At 45.7% G+C, this 17,874-nt stretch overlaps 1 protein-coding gene across 2 annotated transcripts in view; it reads right to left on the minus strand.

The window, feature by feature from the left end:
- SNX29 (sorting nexin 29) overlaps positions 1 to 17,874 on the minus strand; it is a 1,714,757-nt gene that overhangs the window by 1,482,690 nt on the left and 214,193 nt on the right. For both annotated transcript variants that reach the window (XM_078663166.1, XM_078663167.1), the window contains exon 7: positions 14,127 to 14,375. In XM_078663166.1, coding sequence (XP_078519292.1) covers positions 14,127 to 14,375 — 249 coding nt within the window. The remainder of the gene's footprint in view (positions 1 to 14,126; positions 14,376 to 17,874) is intronic.

Below are 17,874 nucleotides of genomic sequence, written 5' to 3' on the forward strand. Positions count from 1 at the left end.
GCAATAATTGGTCTTGGTCCGGATGAGGCTGAGGTTCGCCGTTGTCTTATTCAATGCGCTCTTTGTATCTCAAGTGGAGGTGAAAAGTCAGTCCCTAGTAGAGTTGCTAGAAAGTCCAGAAGATAGCCTCTAACATCTGCACCTTCTGCTTTGTCAGGGATTCAGAGAAAGCGTATGTTATCCCTAAGGCTTCGGTTCTCAAGGTCCACAACTTTGATATGCAAAGCGCGGATTTCCAGGTCTCTGTCCAGTTGGAGCTCGACCACGGACTAAGGAGAGGGCAAACTGAGATCTAGCTTCTCTACCTTGTCTTGGAAAACAACAATCTCAGCACAAATCGACTTTGTATCGGTGGTAAGATCAGTAATGTTCACGCCCATTGTCTCCAGCCTATGACCCACCGAAATGATCTCTTTCAGGATCAGGTACATTGTGAACTCTGAAGAGGGTGCAGATTTTGTTTCTTGATTTATTTTGATAGACCGCTTCTGTGATAAGCAGCAGTCTCACTGATTTCCCAGACACCATCGTGGACCTTTCTGTATTCTATCCTTGGTAATGGAAGACATCCCAGTACGGCTAGTCTGCACCTCTTCCTCTCAGTTGGGAAGCCTGAGGTGGCATAGTTCAGTTCAGGCTTCTTTGGTGATGTCCACCTGTTCCTGGGAGGATTTAAATTGGTAGGTTACCAGGGTATTTCTGCAGTGTTCAGGCTCATTAGGAAAGAATGCTTCATGTGCTTAGCCGATAATACAGATGTGCAGTTGCCTGGATGCAAAGGGGTATTCAACATTATGAATTATAGGCAGATTGTATTTGGTTGCAAGCACCTAGAGCCAAAACGTCAGGCGTCAGTTTCCGTTGGCGCTGATAGGTCTATCAAGTTCCTGACATGGAACTGAACTAATTACGGATGTTCAATAATTCGATTGAATCACTATTCCAGCCCCTGGTGTTGGCAGTTTCTGCTGCTTCTGGTTTTCTCTTTTAATAACTGTTGAGTGAAAAGGAGTATTCATGGTCTGTACAGCAATGTTCAATAATACTCTGAGCAGGACTTTTCAATGCATTGAAAACCTTAATGTCTCTTCAGTAGCCCTAGCTTTCTATACAGTTCTTCCATCTAGCCCTGTATCTTTTTCCTTAGTAGTGTTATTAATGTTTTGATAGTATCAGTTTCAGTTTAGAAATACGTTTATTTAGACCATAGGTCTTTAAACAGCAAATAACATGATACAATAAATATTTAAAAGCATTGCAATACAAATCTTCAACAGCACCGTTGTAATAAACTGATTCCCGCCTTCATCCTTACAGTTACACAATACAGCATATATAAAATAATACTCATAATATTCAAAAATCGCTAAGAATCTATTCTGAAATATATTTCTTAAAACTAGTATTTCAAGATAAAAGTAATTTAAGATCAATAGCCCACCTAACGTCTGACCTAACTTTCAACCATCCATTTCTTTTTCCAAGAACGACCTTTTTAACACCATCAAATACTTTGCAATGGCTATTGCTATATCGAGGTTTGGCATATCCGTAAGAAGTTCAATCCATATTATCATATTATTCAAATTCTGTTTAGAGATATTGTAAGATATAACGATCCAGCGATAATTGAGCAAACTTCAGGGGGGCAGTGGTAAACAATAGCATCAAGCATGCATTGGTAAAAACCCCCTTGCAGCAAGCTCACATATCATAACCGACTCAAACACTTTTGGATCTGTTTATTTTAAGGAGCCAGCAGGTCCCTCACGTTTGCTATGCTTCCGGATATTAGCATAGAATGTTAAAGGGTTCCAGGTCACAAATGTGAGCCCCAATCGTAGTGTTACAGCCAAGAGGACTAAATTAACACTTTAGTTCAGCTTGAGAAAAGTAATGTTCTTATGTCCCAGGAAGCCTCTTAGTTTGCTGATAAGCCACAACTGATGAAAGTCACTACTGATACGACTGACAACTATCCAATACGCAGTAAAGAAGTCTGTTGTGTAATCAAATAGATCTGCTTCTTAGAGGCTGTGATTAGTAATTGGAAGGTTATTAGACCTTACGTTCACAAACCTTTCATGCAACCAGTTACCATTAATATGGGATTCAGGAAATCCTTTATAAGCTTAGACGTATGTGATGTTATAATGAGTTGAAAGCACCAAGTAACGACTTTAAATAATGATGCAAACGTACAGTCCTGAAAACCAATGGTTAACACTTTTTATGGGCTTTGCTTGTTTTTATCTTATATTTGTACAATTACACAGTCCAGGCCTCACTGTCAATAAATTCTTTCGATAAGCTGTTTGTTCCTTGTGAACTCATTCCAGAGAACAACTAGCAACAATGAAACGTCAAACCTGTTACATTTTAACTGTAACACTCACATGCCTTCAAGATTACCTGCAGAGCTGCTGTCCAGGGTGCTAAGTCGTACTGTGCGGCATCGAATGGAATGTCGCTTTCTCTCATCAACTGTTAAATAGCCTGAAATGTATGGAGCAACACTATTGTACCACTCCTTCACCCCTATAGTTAGTTGGTATCCTCATTATACTCCCTTTGGCGTTTTATGAAGGGGTTTCAACTACGGTCGCCGAGGGAATGCTCTGTGCAGTCTAACGTTAATTGCTTCAAAATCAATGGTGGACTTGGGCCTCCCGTGACGGAGGGCTGAGAGACTTTGTTTCTCCAATGCTCAACAAAGCATGTACTGCTCTCAGGATGACTCTTTGTGTTCCCTACCCAGACAGAAGTAAGTCGAGCTATCGTGGTGGTTGAAGCCCTCTGATTATTCGCTTACTTCGTCCCAGGGCCTTCAGCGCAATGGAGCATCAGGTTCAAGCGGTCATCTGTCAGTGGCCAGCGTGCCCCGCGAAATAGTTCTGCATACATAGCTACTCTGACATAATAATACCCATTACCACACATCCGTTCCCTTTGATAAAAAAAATTAAAAGTACATTGTAATACAAAAGGACAAAGAAAAAATACATAACCGCCAATACATAATAACAGGCTACAAACAGGATCCTTTAAAGTTCTTGGTTTCTTAATGTTTCTGCCAAAGGTACTTGTCCTCATACCCTCTACACGATCACTCTGATTATTATCACTCAGATTAGCATTTTCAGCAACAGCAATTACACTCCTAATATCAATCTGTGTCTTCTTTCTTCTTACACAAATGTCACTCCCTTCTTGCATGTCTTGATTCACAACTTCTTCATTCCCACTTGCTGGATCAGTATTTAACCACCAATATTTGTTGTTCCGGTCACTTTCGCTGTATGCACTTTTCTCTATACTATTTCTGTTGCCCCTGACCATTGCAAATCGGCTCATATGACAAATACTGCTATAATCCAGCTCCACAGTATTGTTCATCACCTTCATAATCTGCGTGGGGTTGCTGAACCTGCTTTTTACCTTAGCAACTTTCTTAACAGATTTTACACATACCCATTGTCCTACCACCAATTTATCATTACGTACTTCATGCTTGGTATCAAAATATATCTTATTCTTTCCCTGGGCTGCTGAAATGCATTTTTTTGCTTCTTTCGCATCCCACATTACTTTCTTCCCCTTTTCATCCACCCGTGATTGGCTTTGGAATGTGACATGCAATCCTTCATTATTCCAAATGGACTTTCTCCTACAGAATCATGGGAAGTCGCTCTATATGTCCAAACCATCTTTCTCAATTCCATTTCCAAATCCTTCTTTCCTTGGCTCCTTAGCTGCAATATATCCTTAATAACTCTATTCACTCTCTCCAGGATGCCATTTCCCCTGGGATGATGAAGTGCTGGAAATTTATGTGTAATCCCCACACACTCAATGACCTTTTTCATCTCATCAGACGTGAACTGATCTCCATTGTCTGTGAGCAAGGATTTTGGAAAACCCTCTAAAAAATATCTGATCCAAGAACTTAATTACTGTCTTGGGGTCCACTTTGCCAACCACCTCTTCTTCAAGCCACTTTGAAAACAAATCTATCAAAACTAAAATATACCTATATGACCCATCACACCAGATAATAGGTCCCATTATGTAAAATGCCACATCTTCCCACTGTAGATCAGGGCATCCGAGAGAACTCAACTGACAGTTTTCTGAGATTTATCAGCCCTCTCACACTCCATGCAACGTCTCAGTTTTGGGGTCTATTTTAGCATTCTGTTTGGTGCGTGCTATTCCTGCAGGCCACTCATGGCAGAGAGCCACAATTTTACCCCTTATTTTACATGGGAGTATCACTTTATCACCTCTCACCACAAACATGTCTTCTTCTCCCAACTCATATCTGACCTCCCAGTATGGCTTCATCTCCCCCAGCAGCTCTGCTTTCACTCAGTCTCACAAACCATTCACAATTTTCTCCTTATCCCTTTCAAAACATCATCCACTCTCCCTTTGGTAAACTTCTGCCCTCATTCCTGTAACACATACATCATTCCATGGACTATCATCCACCTCCCTAAGAGGCAGCAATAACCTGCTTAGGAAATCTGCAGTTATATATTTTTTTTCCAGGCACATAATGGACTTCATAGAGAAAATCCTGTAAGAGCATGGATAATCTCACATTTCTTGCTGAAGCTCCTTGATAAACCTTCAGTGGTTAAAAGCTTTGTCAAAGACTTATGATCTGCTCTTACAATGAATTTCCTTCCCCACAGAAATTTGTAAAAATTCTCCAGAGTCCAAACACAGGCCAAAGTTTCTCTTTCTATCACAGAGTATTTTTCCTCCGTGGGTGATAGTGATCGTGATGCAAAAGCTATAACAATTTCAGCACCTTGTTCACTTTTTTGAGTGAACACATTCCCCAAACCTTTCCCACTGGCATTCAAGATAACAAAAGTCTCTGTAGTGGGGTCGAAACTTTGCAAGGTAGGAGCTCAGCTGATAGCTTGCTTAGTTTCTAAGAAAGAGTTTGGGCACTGAAGAGACCACTCATATCTGCTTTTCTTTTTTAACAAAGCGCGCATGTGTTTTTTCAGCGAATTTATCAACAAACTTAAAACTAAAAACGAGCAGCGATAATCTTTCTTTTTAGGTGGCGGTGCCTTATTGATTGTTTCCACTAGTTTCTCCTAGGGTTTGAGTCATTTGTCACTGATTTCATGCCCCAGATATGTAACTTTTTTTCCTGCAATTTTGCCTTTGCTAATTTCCATAGATGACCCTTTTTTCCTGAGAATATTCAACACTTTTCTCAGAATTTCATCATGGCGTTTTCTGGTTTTTACACAATCACAAGACCCATAGAAATATCCAAGGGAGGGAACTAGAGGCTACGGGGTCTGCAGAGGGAGCCGGCTTCCAAACCTACTATACACATACTGTAGAAGCTACCCCAAAGTTATTGTCACTTATGTCACGTAACCGTATCCCTACCAGCACTATATAGATGCAGTGCTGGGCATCTCAAAAAATGTGAAGGACAGTTCTCACACACCACCAGGTGTCATGATTCATAATAGGCAGTCCTCGCTCTCTAAAAACTCGGTGTGATAGAGAGCCGGCATACACCTGAAAACAGGGAGGCACTTCTAATCCTTTAAGTGAGTGCCCATGCAAAAAGTGATTTAAAAACAAATGTACTACCCCAAATCACATTTAATCATAGGGTATTACTTGGTATTAAAAGCTGGAATGTGGGGATTAGGCAAAATATCATGTTTATGTTTATGTTTATGGGACTTGTAAAGCGCTCGTATACCAACGGTCTCATGGCGCTGAGGGTAGAGGAGAGCTATCTTTCAAGCCCTAGCAGTAAGCTTGGGTGAATAACCATGTCTTAATTTTTTTTCTAAAGCTGGATTATTCTGAGGTTAGTCTGATTTCGATTGGAAGGGAATTCCACAGTGTGGGGCCTAATACAGAGAAGCGCGAGCCACCCATTCTCTTTCATTTAAATCTTGGAATAGTCAACATGTTCATTGTCGCTGATCTAAGATTCCGTGTGGGCAAGTATCTTGAGATCTTGGGGGATATGAACTTGGGTCCTGATTCGTGGAGAGCATTAAAAATCAGACAACCGGTCTTAAACATAGACCGCTGTATCACAGGAAGCCAATGAAGTCCATCACCACTATTGTCGTCAACATGTTATTGCCATTGGCTCTAATGAGTCCACAGCAGTCTTCAGAACGAGAATCGGTCTCCTGTCTTGCCGATATGACTTTAGATATTGCCACTATGTTAGGTTAGAGGTTGACCTAGGTCGCCCTAACGCTGGTGTTCTCAAATACCTGTGAAAAAAATAAAATATTTTATTCAAGTGGATATTTTATGTACTTTTTCATAGAAAGGGAATCATACACACCATGCATATGCGATATTTGCATGCGAGTGTGGATGCCATGATCAAAATATTCTCCTGGAAAAATGTTATCACGTCTGATGAAGAACCTTCCTCATCACTCTCTTTCACACATGCTACTTTGCTATTACATTTATTTTTTTCTTTGCATTTGCACACTCTCACAAAATGCCCCACTAAACCACTTTACAAACATTAGGCTGATTTTGCTGGCAATGCATTTTGAATGTATTCATTTTTACCATCCGATATTTTATTTACTGTCTCTCCTCCATCTTTCTTTTCTTGCACCAGAGTAACCTTTGCACATCGATCAGATAGTTCAGCTTTTTTCACGATTGCCATGATGTCCTTAAGCATAAACTCTCCTTCCACCCAGAGTCTATCCTGTATGGCTTTGTTTCTCATGTAAATAATAATTTGGTTCCTCACTAACCCATCATGCAGATTCCTAAATCAACATGTAATTGCGATTTGTTTCAAAGCAGACACATCATCTTCAAAAGGCTCATACTTTTCTTGTTTCCTTTGGAAAAACCCATGCCTCATCACAGCTACACAAACTGTGGGGGGGCAAATGCTCATCTAATTCCAGCAAGGCCACTTTAAACATCCAAATCTCCTAACTTCTTTCATGTTTTTGTAGCTGATTGTACATATGCAAAACTTCTGGACCTAAACAATACATTAAAATTCTCTAAATTGGCTATGTAGTTAAACATATATTCTTTCCACTCACTCTATTGTATGGTCGGTTCTCCAGGGAACGACAGAAATTGTTTAGGTGAACTTAAATGCAAAGTGGAACTTGTAACTGGGGAAGCTTCAGTTGTAGACATAATGCAAATATATTAGTTTCCTATTTAATCATAAAGTGTTTGCCCAGGAAATATCTTATGTAATCACGTGGCACTGAAAATGTCTACTGTCACAACTAGGCAATGAAATGTACTAAATACACAGTACAGAATAACCCAGCACTTACTTGTTTGCCTACACTGAAAGCCAATAAATGCCATTAATAGATTAGTAATCATTCTATGTAATCCATAAAACGTTACCGTAACAACACTTGAAGCAGTAGCTGAAAAATTTCCTCTCTGCTCTGTTCACACGAAACTAATATGGCGGCACACCAGGGTTGTGACCCTGTGTGTTGACGTAAGAGTCAGTCAGTGTACTTATTCTCAGCGCCGCTGACATGCCAAAATGCCATATTTATTGCGTTTCTTTTTCCACAAGACACAGGTCTTCACACGGTACACCACGAATTTGGACACAGAATGCTTCTCTTCATGAGGCAATGTCACGAATTACAAAAGCGGGGGTCGCGCGATGCCCAAACAGTCACAACCGCTAAGAGGCCCCAAATCTTAAATGTGTTTCACAATTAGCCTTACCAAAAAGTAGGCTATATCAGGAGATGCGGGCCATGGGGAGGTACAATCAGTCCACACCAGAAGCTACAGGCAAATCAAAGTTTACAAACAATGCATAAAGTATGGATCCTCTGCCAGTTGTGCCAACACTGCCAAATTGTGGTTTCACGTGGTTGCTCAACTCATCGTTTGTGCAGCTCCTTGATCGCGCTGACACGGGGGAAACTTTGTGACGGTTATCTCCTGCAGTTGGGCTCTGTTTCAGTGGGTGGAGGGAATTCTTTTTAAACGTGGCATTGTTTTTAATCTTTGCATCACCCTGAACACCTATCTGATTCACCACGTACTCTTGCGCCCCGGTCCACCGCAGCCCTGAGGCTGATTGTTGTGGAGGGCACTGTCAAGAGAGTTTCACCGGAACCACTCACTTCCGGGAGCGCGCCATTTTGGTCGGCGCTCTAGTTGCTGCACGTCGCAGTATCTACATAAAGCCTGAGATGCTACAGACAGATTGATTGTTTGTGCAGCTCCTTGATCGCTCTGACACGGGGAAACTTTGTGAAGGTTATCTCCTGCATTTGGGCTCTGTTTCAGTGGGTGGAGGGAATTTGTTTTTAAACACGGCATTGTTTTTAATATTTGCATCACCCTGAACACCTACCTGATTCACCACGTACTCTTGCGCCCCGGTCCACCGCAGCCCTGTGGCTGATTGTTGTGGAGGGCACTGTCAAGAGAGTTTCACCGGAACCACTCACTTCCGGGAGCGCGCCATTTTGGTCGGCGCTCTAGTTGCTGTACGCCCCCCGCCATCAATTTATTCCAACATGGAGCAGGAGCGCAGCGGACGCGTGCAGCGGGCGCGCCGGCGGCGTGCCGAAGGCGCGCCAAAGGCAAGCCCGTCTGCGCCCGTCCGCGCCAGTACGTCGCCTCTCGCCAGGTATGCTGGTCAAAATTGGCCAGATAAGCATTCCTACTCCAGAGAGGCATTGTTAAAGCTGCGACCTCAACCCTACCAGTGTAACAAGTCACTGCTTCATCCCTTGAGCGGCCCGTTATGCTGTCCGTGTGGCACGTTTGTACTCTCTAAACCTATGACATTAGTTTCACCCCCTACCCCTCTCCTCCTCAACAGCGGCTAAAAATGCTGCAATTAAATGTAAGATCACTAGCAAAACACCATGCAGAAATATACGATCTGATTACTGACATCTTTTTTTTGACCGAGACTTGGCTAAGCGACGATATGACGGCTATATCGAATTTGGCGCTACCCCCTGATTACTCGATCTCTCTGGTTAACAGAGCGAAAAGGGGAGGCGGCATCGCTGTTATTACCAGGTCGACTTATCTCTGCCTCTTTGAGGAAATCCAAATGGAAGGATGCGAATGTGCCCATTTTAATATCGCCGTGAGCACTCACTTCTCACTTTCTGGCCTCTTAATATATAGACCTCCCAGACCTGCCCCTGGTTTTAATACTACCCTTTTAGAAACTGTTGGAGCATTTGCTGTGGAGTCGGCCAACTTTAACATCTTTGGCGATCTTAACTTCCACTTTGACCTAGACCAGGATCAGACGATCCGCACCATGCTTGCCGACTTCGCCTCATTTCAAAAACATCAAAAAGTTAAAGGCCCTACACATATAGGAGGTCATCTGCTGGATCCCATTTTTACTAATATTGAGAGATCCATTACGTCGACACCTACTCCTATGGGCTGGTCTGATCATCACTTAGTCGAAATGATAATTTCCATATCTCTGTCTCCACAGGACAATACTCAACGCTCGCTATTTAAAAGACCGTGGCGTAAGCTTCGACTGGAAGACTTTCACGCACTTTTAGAAGCCGACCTGTTAGGCCCTTTTACTGATGTCGAAATGGGATATGACTCTTTCTGCGCCTGGATTATTAGGGCTCTCAACACCCTTATTCCGGAAACCTGGGTTAGAGGTCGTACACTAAACTCTAATCCCTGGTATAATGACTCCTTGATTCCTCTGAAGAAGGCTTGTAAAAAACTTAAGCGCAAATGGAGGAAAGACTACGCCCCTGAACACAAAGTGCGCTATCTAGCCGAACTTAAAACATACCACAGAGCTGTATGTAGGGTTAGAGCAGAGTACTATGCTGCTGAGATCAAATTGAGCTCTAATCCTACTAAAATCATCTTTAAAATCCTCAAAGATCTCAGTACAAAAAAATCTTCTGCACTTATACCTGCGTCGCAACTCCAATGTGATAAATTGGCCTCTTTTTTTGTTAAAAAACATACGGGCAATCTATCAATCTTTTCCTTCTATGGTTACGCCCAGTCCCTCTCCTCTTACTAGGCCTATTTTAACCTCTAATCTGACGGCTATCCCCAAGATTTCTTGGGAAGAATTTAATAAGTTGGCTCTGAAAATCAAATCCGGCTCTCCAGCCGAACCTCTCAAGCCTGCGCAGCTCAGAGAATTTTCTCTGTCCTGTATGACCCCGCTACACCAGCTGATTAATGCCTCCTTTTCATCCGCCATTGTCCCAGTGAAATGGAAACAAGCGTGGGTCTCTCTGATCCTTAAGAAACCTAGTTTGGACCCCACAAAGCCTGAGAACGTTAGGCCTATTTCCCTTCTCCCCTGGATAACGAAGGTGGCAGAATCCCATGCTAATACTATACTCACTAACACCCTGAGCTCTAACAACATTCTTACCAAAACGCAACATGGGTTCCGCGCCGGTCATAGCACAGAGACTGCTCTCTTGGCAATGACGGAACACCTTTGAGATATTCTCGAAAATGGTCAAACGGCGGCACTGATCCTGTTGGACCTCAGTGCCGCCTTTGACACTGTCTCCTACAAAATTCTACTCCACCGGCTTGAGGAGGCAGGGATTACCGATGTGGCCCTCGCCTGGTTCAGATCTTTTCTGGCCGAGAGATCCTTTCGTGTATCCACTCCCCCATTTCTATCTTGGGTACACCTGATTGAACAGGGTGTCCCCCAGGGCTCGGCACTTAGCCCCACTCTATTTAATCTGTATGTCCAGCCACTAGCTGATGTCGCCAGACAGTGGGACCTTACCATCGTCTCATATGCTGACGACACTCAGCTGGTGGTTGCTTTGACTGAGGCATCAGCTCCTAATGTCTCCAGATTTAGAAGTGGCCTTACTGCTGTGGCACAGTGGATGTCAGCTAACTGTCTGCAATTAAATGCAAATAAGACAGAGGTCCTTCTGGTTGGAAAGAACGCCGATCTTTGGGGGGATCATTGGTGGCCAACTGTTTTGGGTAAAGGCCCAGAACCCAAATTAGAAGTTAAAAACTTGGGTGTGTGGCTAGATTCTTCCCTTAATTTTTGCCATCAGACTAAAAAAGTGGCTGCCACTTGTTTTGGCATTCTACGAGGCCTTAGACATACTTTAAAGTTTTTTGATTCTTCCACAAGACAGTTGATAGTCCAGGCCACGGTGCTCTCTCGGCTGGACTAAGCCTATTCCCTGCTTCTGTTAGCCAACCAAGCTGAGATTGCCCAGATGCAACGCATCCAGAATGCGGCTGCCAGAGCCTTAGTAGGCCTTCCCTGATTCTGCTCTATCTCCGATACCATCCGGAGACTTCACTGGCTCCCCATGGCTCAGCGTATTCAGTTCAAGACACTCTGTATTTCCTTCAAAATTTTAAAACTTGGCACTCCTAAAATGTTAGGTAACCTCCTGACTCAGTATGTCCCAACACGCGCACTTCGCTCTGCTGGCCAGCATCTGGTCTTGGTACCCGGATCAAGCGCTGCCGAGCGGGAGGACGCTCCTTCCGCTACTTGGCAGCTAAATTGTGGAACTCACTACCAGCACACATACGTGAACGGAAAATCTTTTGGACTTTAGAAGGGCTCTCAAAACCCACTTATTTCCCCGAAATTAAACCGGTCTGCTCCAATGCTCTGTTTCTATCCTTGAAGTCAGTCGCTCTTCTACCATAAAGCGCTTGGACGCCCCTTTGCTGGGGCAGCTGAGCGCTATATAAATCAGTGTAACATAACATAACATCACCAATTTCTGTAGTGATCTCAGACTCAGGTAAGCTGTGCAAATTCCTTCTTTACTGAACAACCTCGTACAGTATGGAGAACTGGTACAAGCACTAGTCAAGTACAGCATCATCTGAAGTCAACATTCTACATACTAGTTATATACCTAGGACATACTATCCCTTCTAATTCTACATGCCATACCATGGTTCTACATGCATAGCTCAATTGAGATAATACTACCCATTACTGCAGCACCCCACGAGAAAGCTGTTTTTCTTGAGAAAATTACTTCGAAAAGAAGGATTTTACCTATAATCTAGCCTGCCAAGCTGCTGATTGGAGGAAACACACTTCCTGTTTTTTTCTGATGGCTGCCCTCAGACAGATTCACTTGCTACCACAGGTTCGGAGCCTTCTTTGTTTTCTACCTCTGTTCCTGCTCTTTTTATGGTGATGCTTAGAGACACACTCTTTTCGTTTTTATTTTTTATCCTAAACTGAGGTGGAGCTAGGCTAATGCTACAGAAATGCAGTCCAAGAATCCCTACCAATCCCACGATGTGCAGGATGACAGCTAAGAGGCATCTTTGCTACGAAGCAGACAGGAAGAAAATAAATTTTCCAGCACATCAGTAGAGACGGTTCCTTCCCAACTGTATCTGGCCACCAATTTGCAGAGGCAGAAAATTGGCAGGCAATGAGAAATCAGATCCCTTCCCATTTTATTGAGAGACACTGCGGAACACCACCAGACACCATGCCTTCTCATTATCAGGAAAAGCAAAAATATTAACTTATGATCACGGTTGTGCCCATGTTCCACGCCTGAAACACTGGGGAAGTACTTGTGGGTAAGTTCTCTGATTCTCAGGCTGAAGCTTAAGGGTTCAAGCCCTGGTGTCATTATGGTCATGTGTATATGTGAAGGTCTGTCCAATCACAAGGTCTTTCCTATCTAAAAAGCTAATCATTTAAACATGCCTGACTTACCTGTAACATAGACAATTCAGAGGGTTGTCATAATGCCATGGCGTTCTAGTGTTTCCATCATGCAGCATGGGAGACCAAAGTGCAATGACAGATGTCTCTCCTCCCCTATACCTTCCCTTGGGGGGTGCTTGGGTTTCCTTTTGATATGCCGGATTGTTAAGACACTTTCATACAGAGGGTCTTTTTTCATTCAGGCAGATTTCTGATCACCTTAAGGTAACCATTAAATTGCATTTGTGTATCCTTTTTCTTTGGGGGAAGCACAACGAGAAAATACACATCTCTCTCCTACAAGAAAAGAAGGGCAGGAGCTGATGAAGCTATTTATCTGGCCCTTCATCTTATTTACCCATCTCTTTGTCTCAAGAACAACTGAGGAGCTTATTGAAGACCTCGACAGAAGTGGTAGAGAACCCCAATGGGCTGACCGTTCACAACCTTCTTCTCCTGTCCAATCAGGCTCTTTACACTTCACTGTTCCCTCTTCATCTTCACTAGATTTTTCTTGGCTGCCCTGAAATATGATGATTCAGCAGATGATTGCCTTAACATAGACTCTGCCCTGAGAGTACAATATGCTCAGAAAGATGAGTTTCAGGAGGCAGTACCTTATCTAATTTCAATCTAAACCTCCCTCCAGATGAAGACCAACCAGGTCGGTTTTAACAGTTTCAGAGGCCTGCTGTTCTAACCCCCTCTCCATTAATTCTTCTGTGAGAATGGAAGGACTCTGTCAAGTTATTTATTCTAAGGTTGATGGTACATCTGTACCCTCTGGCCAGTGGTGAACTGCTTCTCCCACAGTCTTTAGGTTTAGACACTCTGCTTTGAGGAACATGGGGTCTTCTCAGTACATAAGAACAAGGACGAGGAAGGAATAACTGGATTAATGCAGATTAGCAATAAAACATCATGACATTTTTTATTATTTCCAGTGTAACAAATACATTTCTAATTATTTCAGATCAACACTTCTACTCCTATTCAAGTAAAGTCCCTAAAGAGCAGTACCAGAATTGTTACATATAATGCTGCAGATACATCTTTATTGCACATTCTTTTTGTACATCACTCGTAAAATGCCCAAGTCATTACTTCTTGTTAATCCTTTTATTACAAATCATTTAATTACTTCTGTGTACTTGTTGCTATATATGCTTCATTTACATGGTATTGTTACACCTTGTTTTGCACACCAAAAAGAAGCCAGGGTGGACTATGCGCTATAGAAAAAATAAATATAAATAAATAACCTCATTACTTTTATTTTTCGCCTTCCTAATATTCTGCAAATGGAGAACACAGAATGCAAACTTCCCAATATGCTCTTATTTTGATATTGGTTATGCTTGCTTTAGAGGATGCCAAAATAACTGAACAAACTCACCTGTAGGGGCACTCCTAGATACAACTGGGAGTGGGTCTGAGATTTGGTCCGGTTTAATTAGAATTGAGACGGCAGAGGATGTGGTTATCTCTCGAAGAAGGCTGCTAACACCTTGGGTAGATTCCTTAAGCAATGAGGTAACATTTTGCGTGGATTCTTTTAGACGGTCTGTAACTTTGGGTACATATTTGGTTGGTCCATTTAAATCCTTGTTGTCAATGTTAATAGCAAAAAGTATGGAGTTAAGACCTGAAAAAAAAAAGAAATTATAATAACCATCACAAACATCTACATAGGAGAACATGTTGTTGAACCAAACACATCATAACAGTTCCATTCATGTTTTGTTCAAATCTGTTTTTATTGTGAACACAGCGATAAGCCTACAACCCCTTTCCGGGGCCGGCCGCGCATGGAAGAGCCAGTGGGTAGAACTAAACAGGGGAGATGGAGTTATTAACACAGCGCCCTGCCTACAACCCCCGGAGGGGGGGGCCGGCCGCGTGGCTTAGGGGAGAGCAGAGCAAGAGGTGGCCATGAGCTGGCAATGCGCCGTTGTGTGGGGTAGGCACGTATGTGAGGAATAGCAATGGTGTCACATTTTCAACAGGCCCAACAGGGACCTAACTGCCCCAGAGAGGGGTGGAAGCCAGAGTGGCAAGTAGGAAGGAAGTAAAGTCAGGAAAGGAGCTAGCAGTGACAAGGTGAAGTGGAGGTAGAGGGGCGCACCCGTGGCAACAAACAGGGAGTGCAGAGCACAAAGCGGCGTTGGGGTTAGCGGTTAAGAGTCTAGTCTGCTGGGGTCAGCAGGGATGAGGGCGTCCTCGAACAATTGCAGAGCGCGGAGCCTGGGAGGCATGTATCGGGCATAGCTAATCGAGCACAAGTGGCGCACTAGGGGTTCCCACACTGCCTTGAAGCGCACCCCCCTGAATTGTATCCGCGCTGTGAGTAGTTCCATAGTCAGGATCTGCCAGAGGCGCACGAACCAGGATGCTATCGGCGGCGCCTCTGTTCGCTTCCAGTACAGGGCAATGAGCTGTTTGGCAGCACCTAGCATGTGGAGGGTGAGGATCCAGTCGCTGCGCGTGAGGGCCCTAAGTGTGGGGGGTCGGATGCCCAGTAGGAGTGTGCAAATCTCTTCAGGGAGGGGGAAACCCAACACCTTCTTGATGTGACTGAGGACCTCCTTCCAAAAGACAGCTAGGGTAGGGCAGGACCACCAGATGTGTACGAAGTCGCCAGTCGCAGTTCCACACCTCCAGCACAAGGGCGAGGTAGTGGGGAACATTTTGCTGAGTCGCAGGGGGGTGTAGTACCATTGCGTCAGCATTTTGTATGCGTTTTCCCTTTGCGGGATGCTGCGGTAGGTTTTGGGGATGTCGTTCCAGAGCCGAGTCCATTGAGAGGGCGTGATGTCAGCGCCTGTCGCCGACTGCCACTGTTTCTGATAGGGGTGTACAGGTGGGGCGGTGGGGTGTTGCAAGATGTTGTAGATCTGGGAGATGAGCCGTTTCAGCCCCCCGAGGGATCGTGCCAACTTCTCAAAGGGGGTATACGTCCTAGTAGCAGCTTGGTACATGTCCTCCCCTGAGGTCCAGTGGCGCAGCTGCGTGTACTGTAAGTGGGCGGTGGGGGGGAGCCTGAATTCCTCCTTGCAGTCTAGCCATGTTTTAGGCGATCCGCCAAGAAAAAGGTCTCCTGCAACTCTGCAGTCGCCTTGCGTCCAGCTCTCAAAAGCTCGGGTCCGGGCGGCTGGAGGGAAGTGCGGGTTACCCGCAATGGGAGTATGCGGAGAGGGAAACGTGGTGAGACCCTTGGCCACTGCCACCCTGTCCCATATCTCAAGAACCGTCCTCGTGGGGACCGCAAGATATGCACTTCTGGAACGCGCCACTCGCGGCAACCAAGGCAGGTCCCATATGGTGCGCCCCGTGACCGATCGGTCCATGTGGAACCAGTGCTTGTCGCTTTCGCGTGCACCCCATTCGATCACGTACCGGAGGTGCGATGCCCAATAGTAGTGGAGGAGATTCGGGCAGGCAAGACCGCCCCTGTCTCTCGGTTCCATCAGGACTTTCTGCGAGAACCGGGGTCTTTTGCCCCCCCATATGAAGGACGTAAGGTCGCGTTGAAGGTTTCTGATGCAGTGAATCGGGATCGGGGTGGGGAGGCACTGGAAAACATACAGAATGCGGGGAAGGATGGACATCTTGACAGCGTTGAGCCGCCCCAGCCAGGAGACCATCAAGGGTTTCCATTTGCGCAGGTCAGCCAGGACTTCCTTGCGGCAAGAGGCCCAATTCCTCGAGGACCACGAGTCAAGATGGGGCGCGAGATCCAGGCCCAGGTACTGAATATGGCTGTCCGCCCAGCGATAGGGCGTGACCCCCTGCAGGAAAGAGATCTCCTCGTCGGGGACGGTGAGGTTAAGCGCCCAGGACTTGGCATGGTTGATTTTAAGGCCGGACGCCTGTTCAAACAGGGAAAGGGCTTCGTGCACCGCGGGGAAGGAGACCCGAGGGTTCGTGAGGGTAAGAATCAGGTCGTCGGCGAAGAGTGCTACCTTATTGGTGCGCCCTCCGAGGGGGACACCATGAATATCAGGGGTACGCCTAATCAGCTCCGCCAGCGGCTCAACCGCAAGGGCGAACAAGAGCGGCGACAGCGGGCATCCCTGTCTCGTACCCCTGTGGACCGAAAGCGGCGATGTCAATTGGCCATTGACCCGAATTCGGGCATGCGGTCCTAGGTAGGGGGCCATGCACCTGGAGATCATGATAGGGCCAAGACCTAGTTTCTTGAGGACCGCCCGCAGGAAGGTCCAATCGATCCGGTCGAAGGCCTTTTCTGCGTCCAGCGAGAGGAGACAAGCCGGTAGTTTCCAGTGGTGCACCTTTCCCACCAAGTGCGCCAGCCTGCGGACATTGTCGGCTCCCTGGCGGTCTCGGATAAATCCCACCTGGTCCGGATTCACCAGGCCCGGCATGTGTGGGTCAAGTCGTTTGGCCAAGACCTTGGTGTAAATTTTAAGATCAGTGTTAAGGAGGGCGATGGGGCGGTAGGAGGCGCACAGGTCCGGGTCTTTCCCAGGTTTGGGAATCAGGGCTATTTCCGCCAGACCCATGTCAGGGGAGGGGCCGATGGTGTCAGAAAAGGAGCTGTATAGTCGCAACAGATGTGGGCGGAGTTGGGTCAAGAACAGACGATAGAAGGCCAACGGTAGGCCGTCTGGCCCCGGGGTTTTCCCCACGGGGAGATCCTTAACAGCCTCCGTTATTTCCTCCTCCTGTAAGGGGCTCTCCAGCGAGGCCGCACATGCCGGGGACAGGGTAGACCCCCCATAGTCTGCGAGGACGGCCTCCCGGGCCTCCGGGGAGGTGGGCTCCTCGGCATATAGGGAGGAATAGTAAGCAACAAAGGCGGCCTGCTTGGCCCTCTCGGCAGTGGCGCAAGTGCCGTCCTGCTGCTTGACGTTGGCGATGTGGGCCCTAGCGGTACGTGCCCGCAGCCTGCCGGCCAGTAGGCGGCCAACCTTGTCCCCACCCTCGTAATATCGTTGCTTGAGTGCTAGCAGGGAGTGTTCCGCCTTGTTGGTGCGCAGGATGCGGAGTTGCCCCCGTAGGTTAGCTAGAGCTCTCTTTGACGCCCGCGAGGGGGAAGTCCGGTCTCGGGCCTCCGCAAGCTTGATTTCGCTAGCCAGGTCGGTTTCCATCTTGAACTCCTCCCTCCTCCGTGCCGCCGCCAG

Source organism: Lissotriton helveticus, chromosome 10 (assembly GCF_964261635.1).
Source record: "Lissotriton helveticus chromosome 10, aLisHel1.1, whole genome shotgun sequence".
NCBI classification, from domain to species: Eukaryota; Metazoa; Chordata; class Amphibia; order Caudata; family Salamandridae; genus Lissotriton; species Lissotriton helveticus.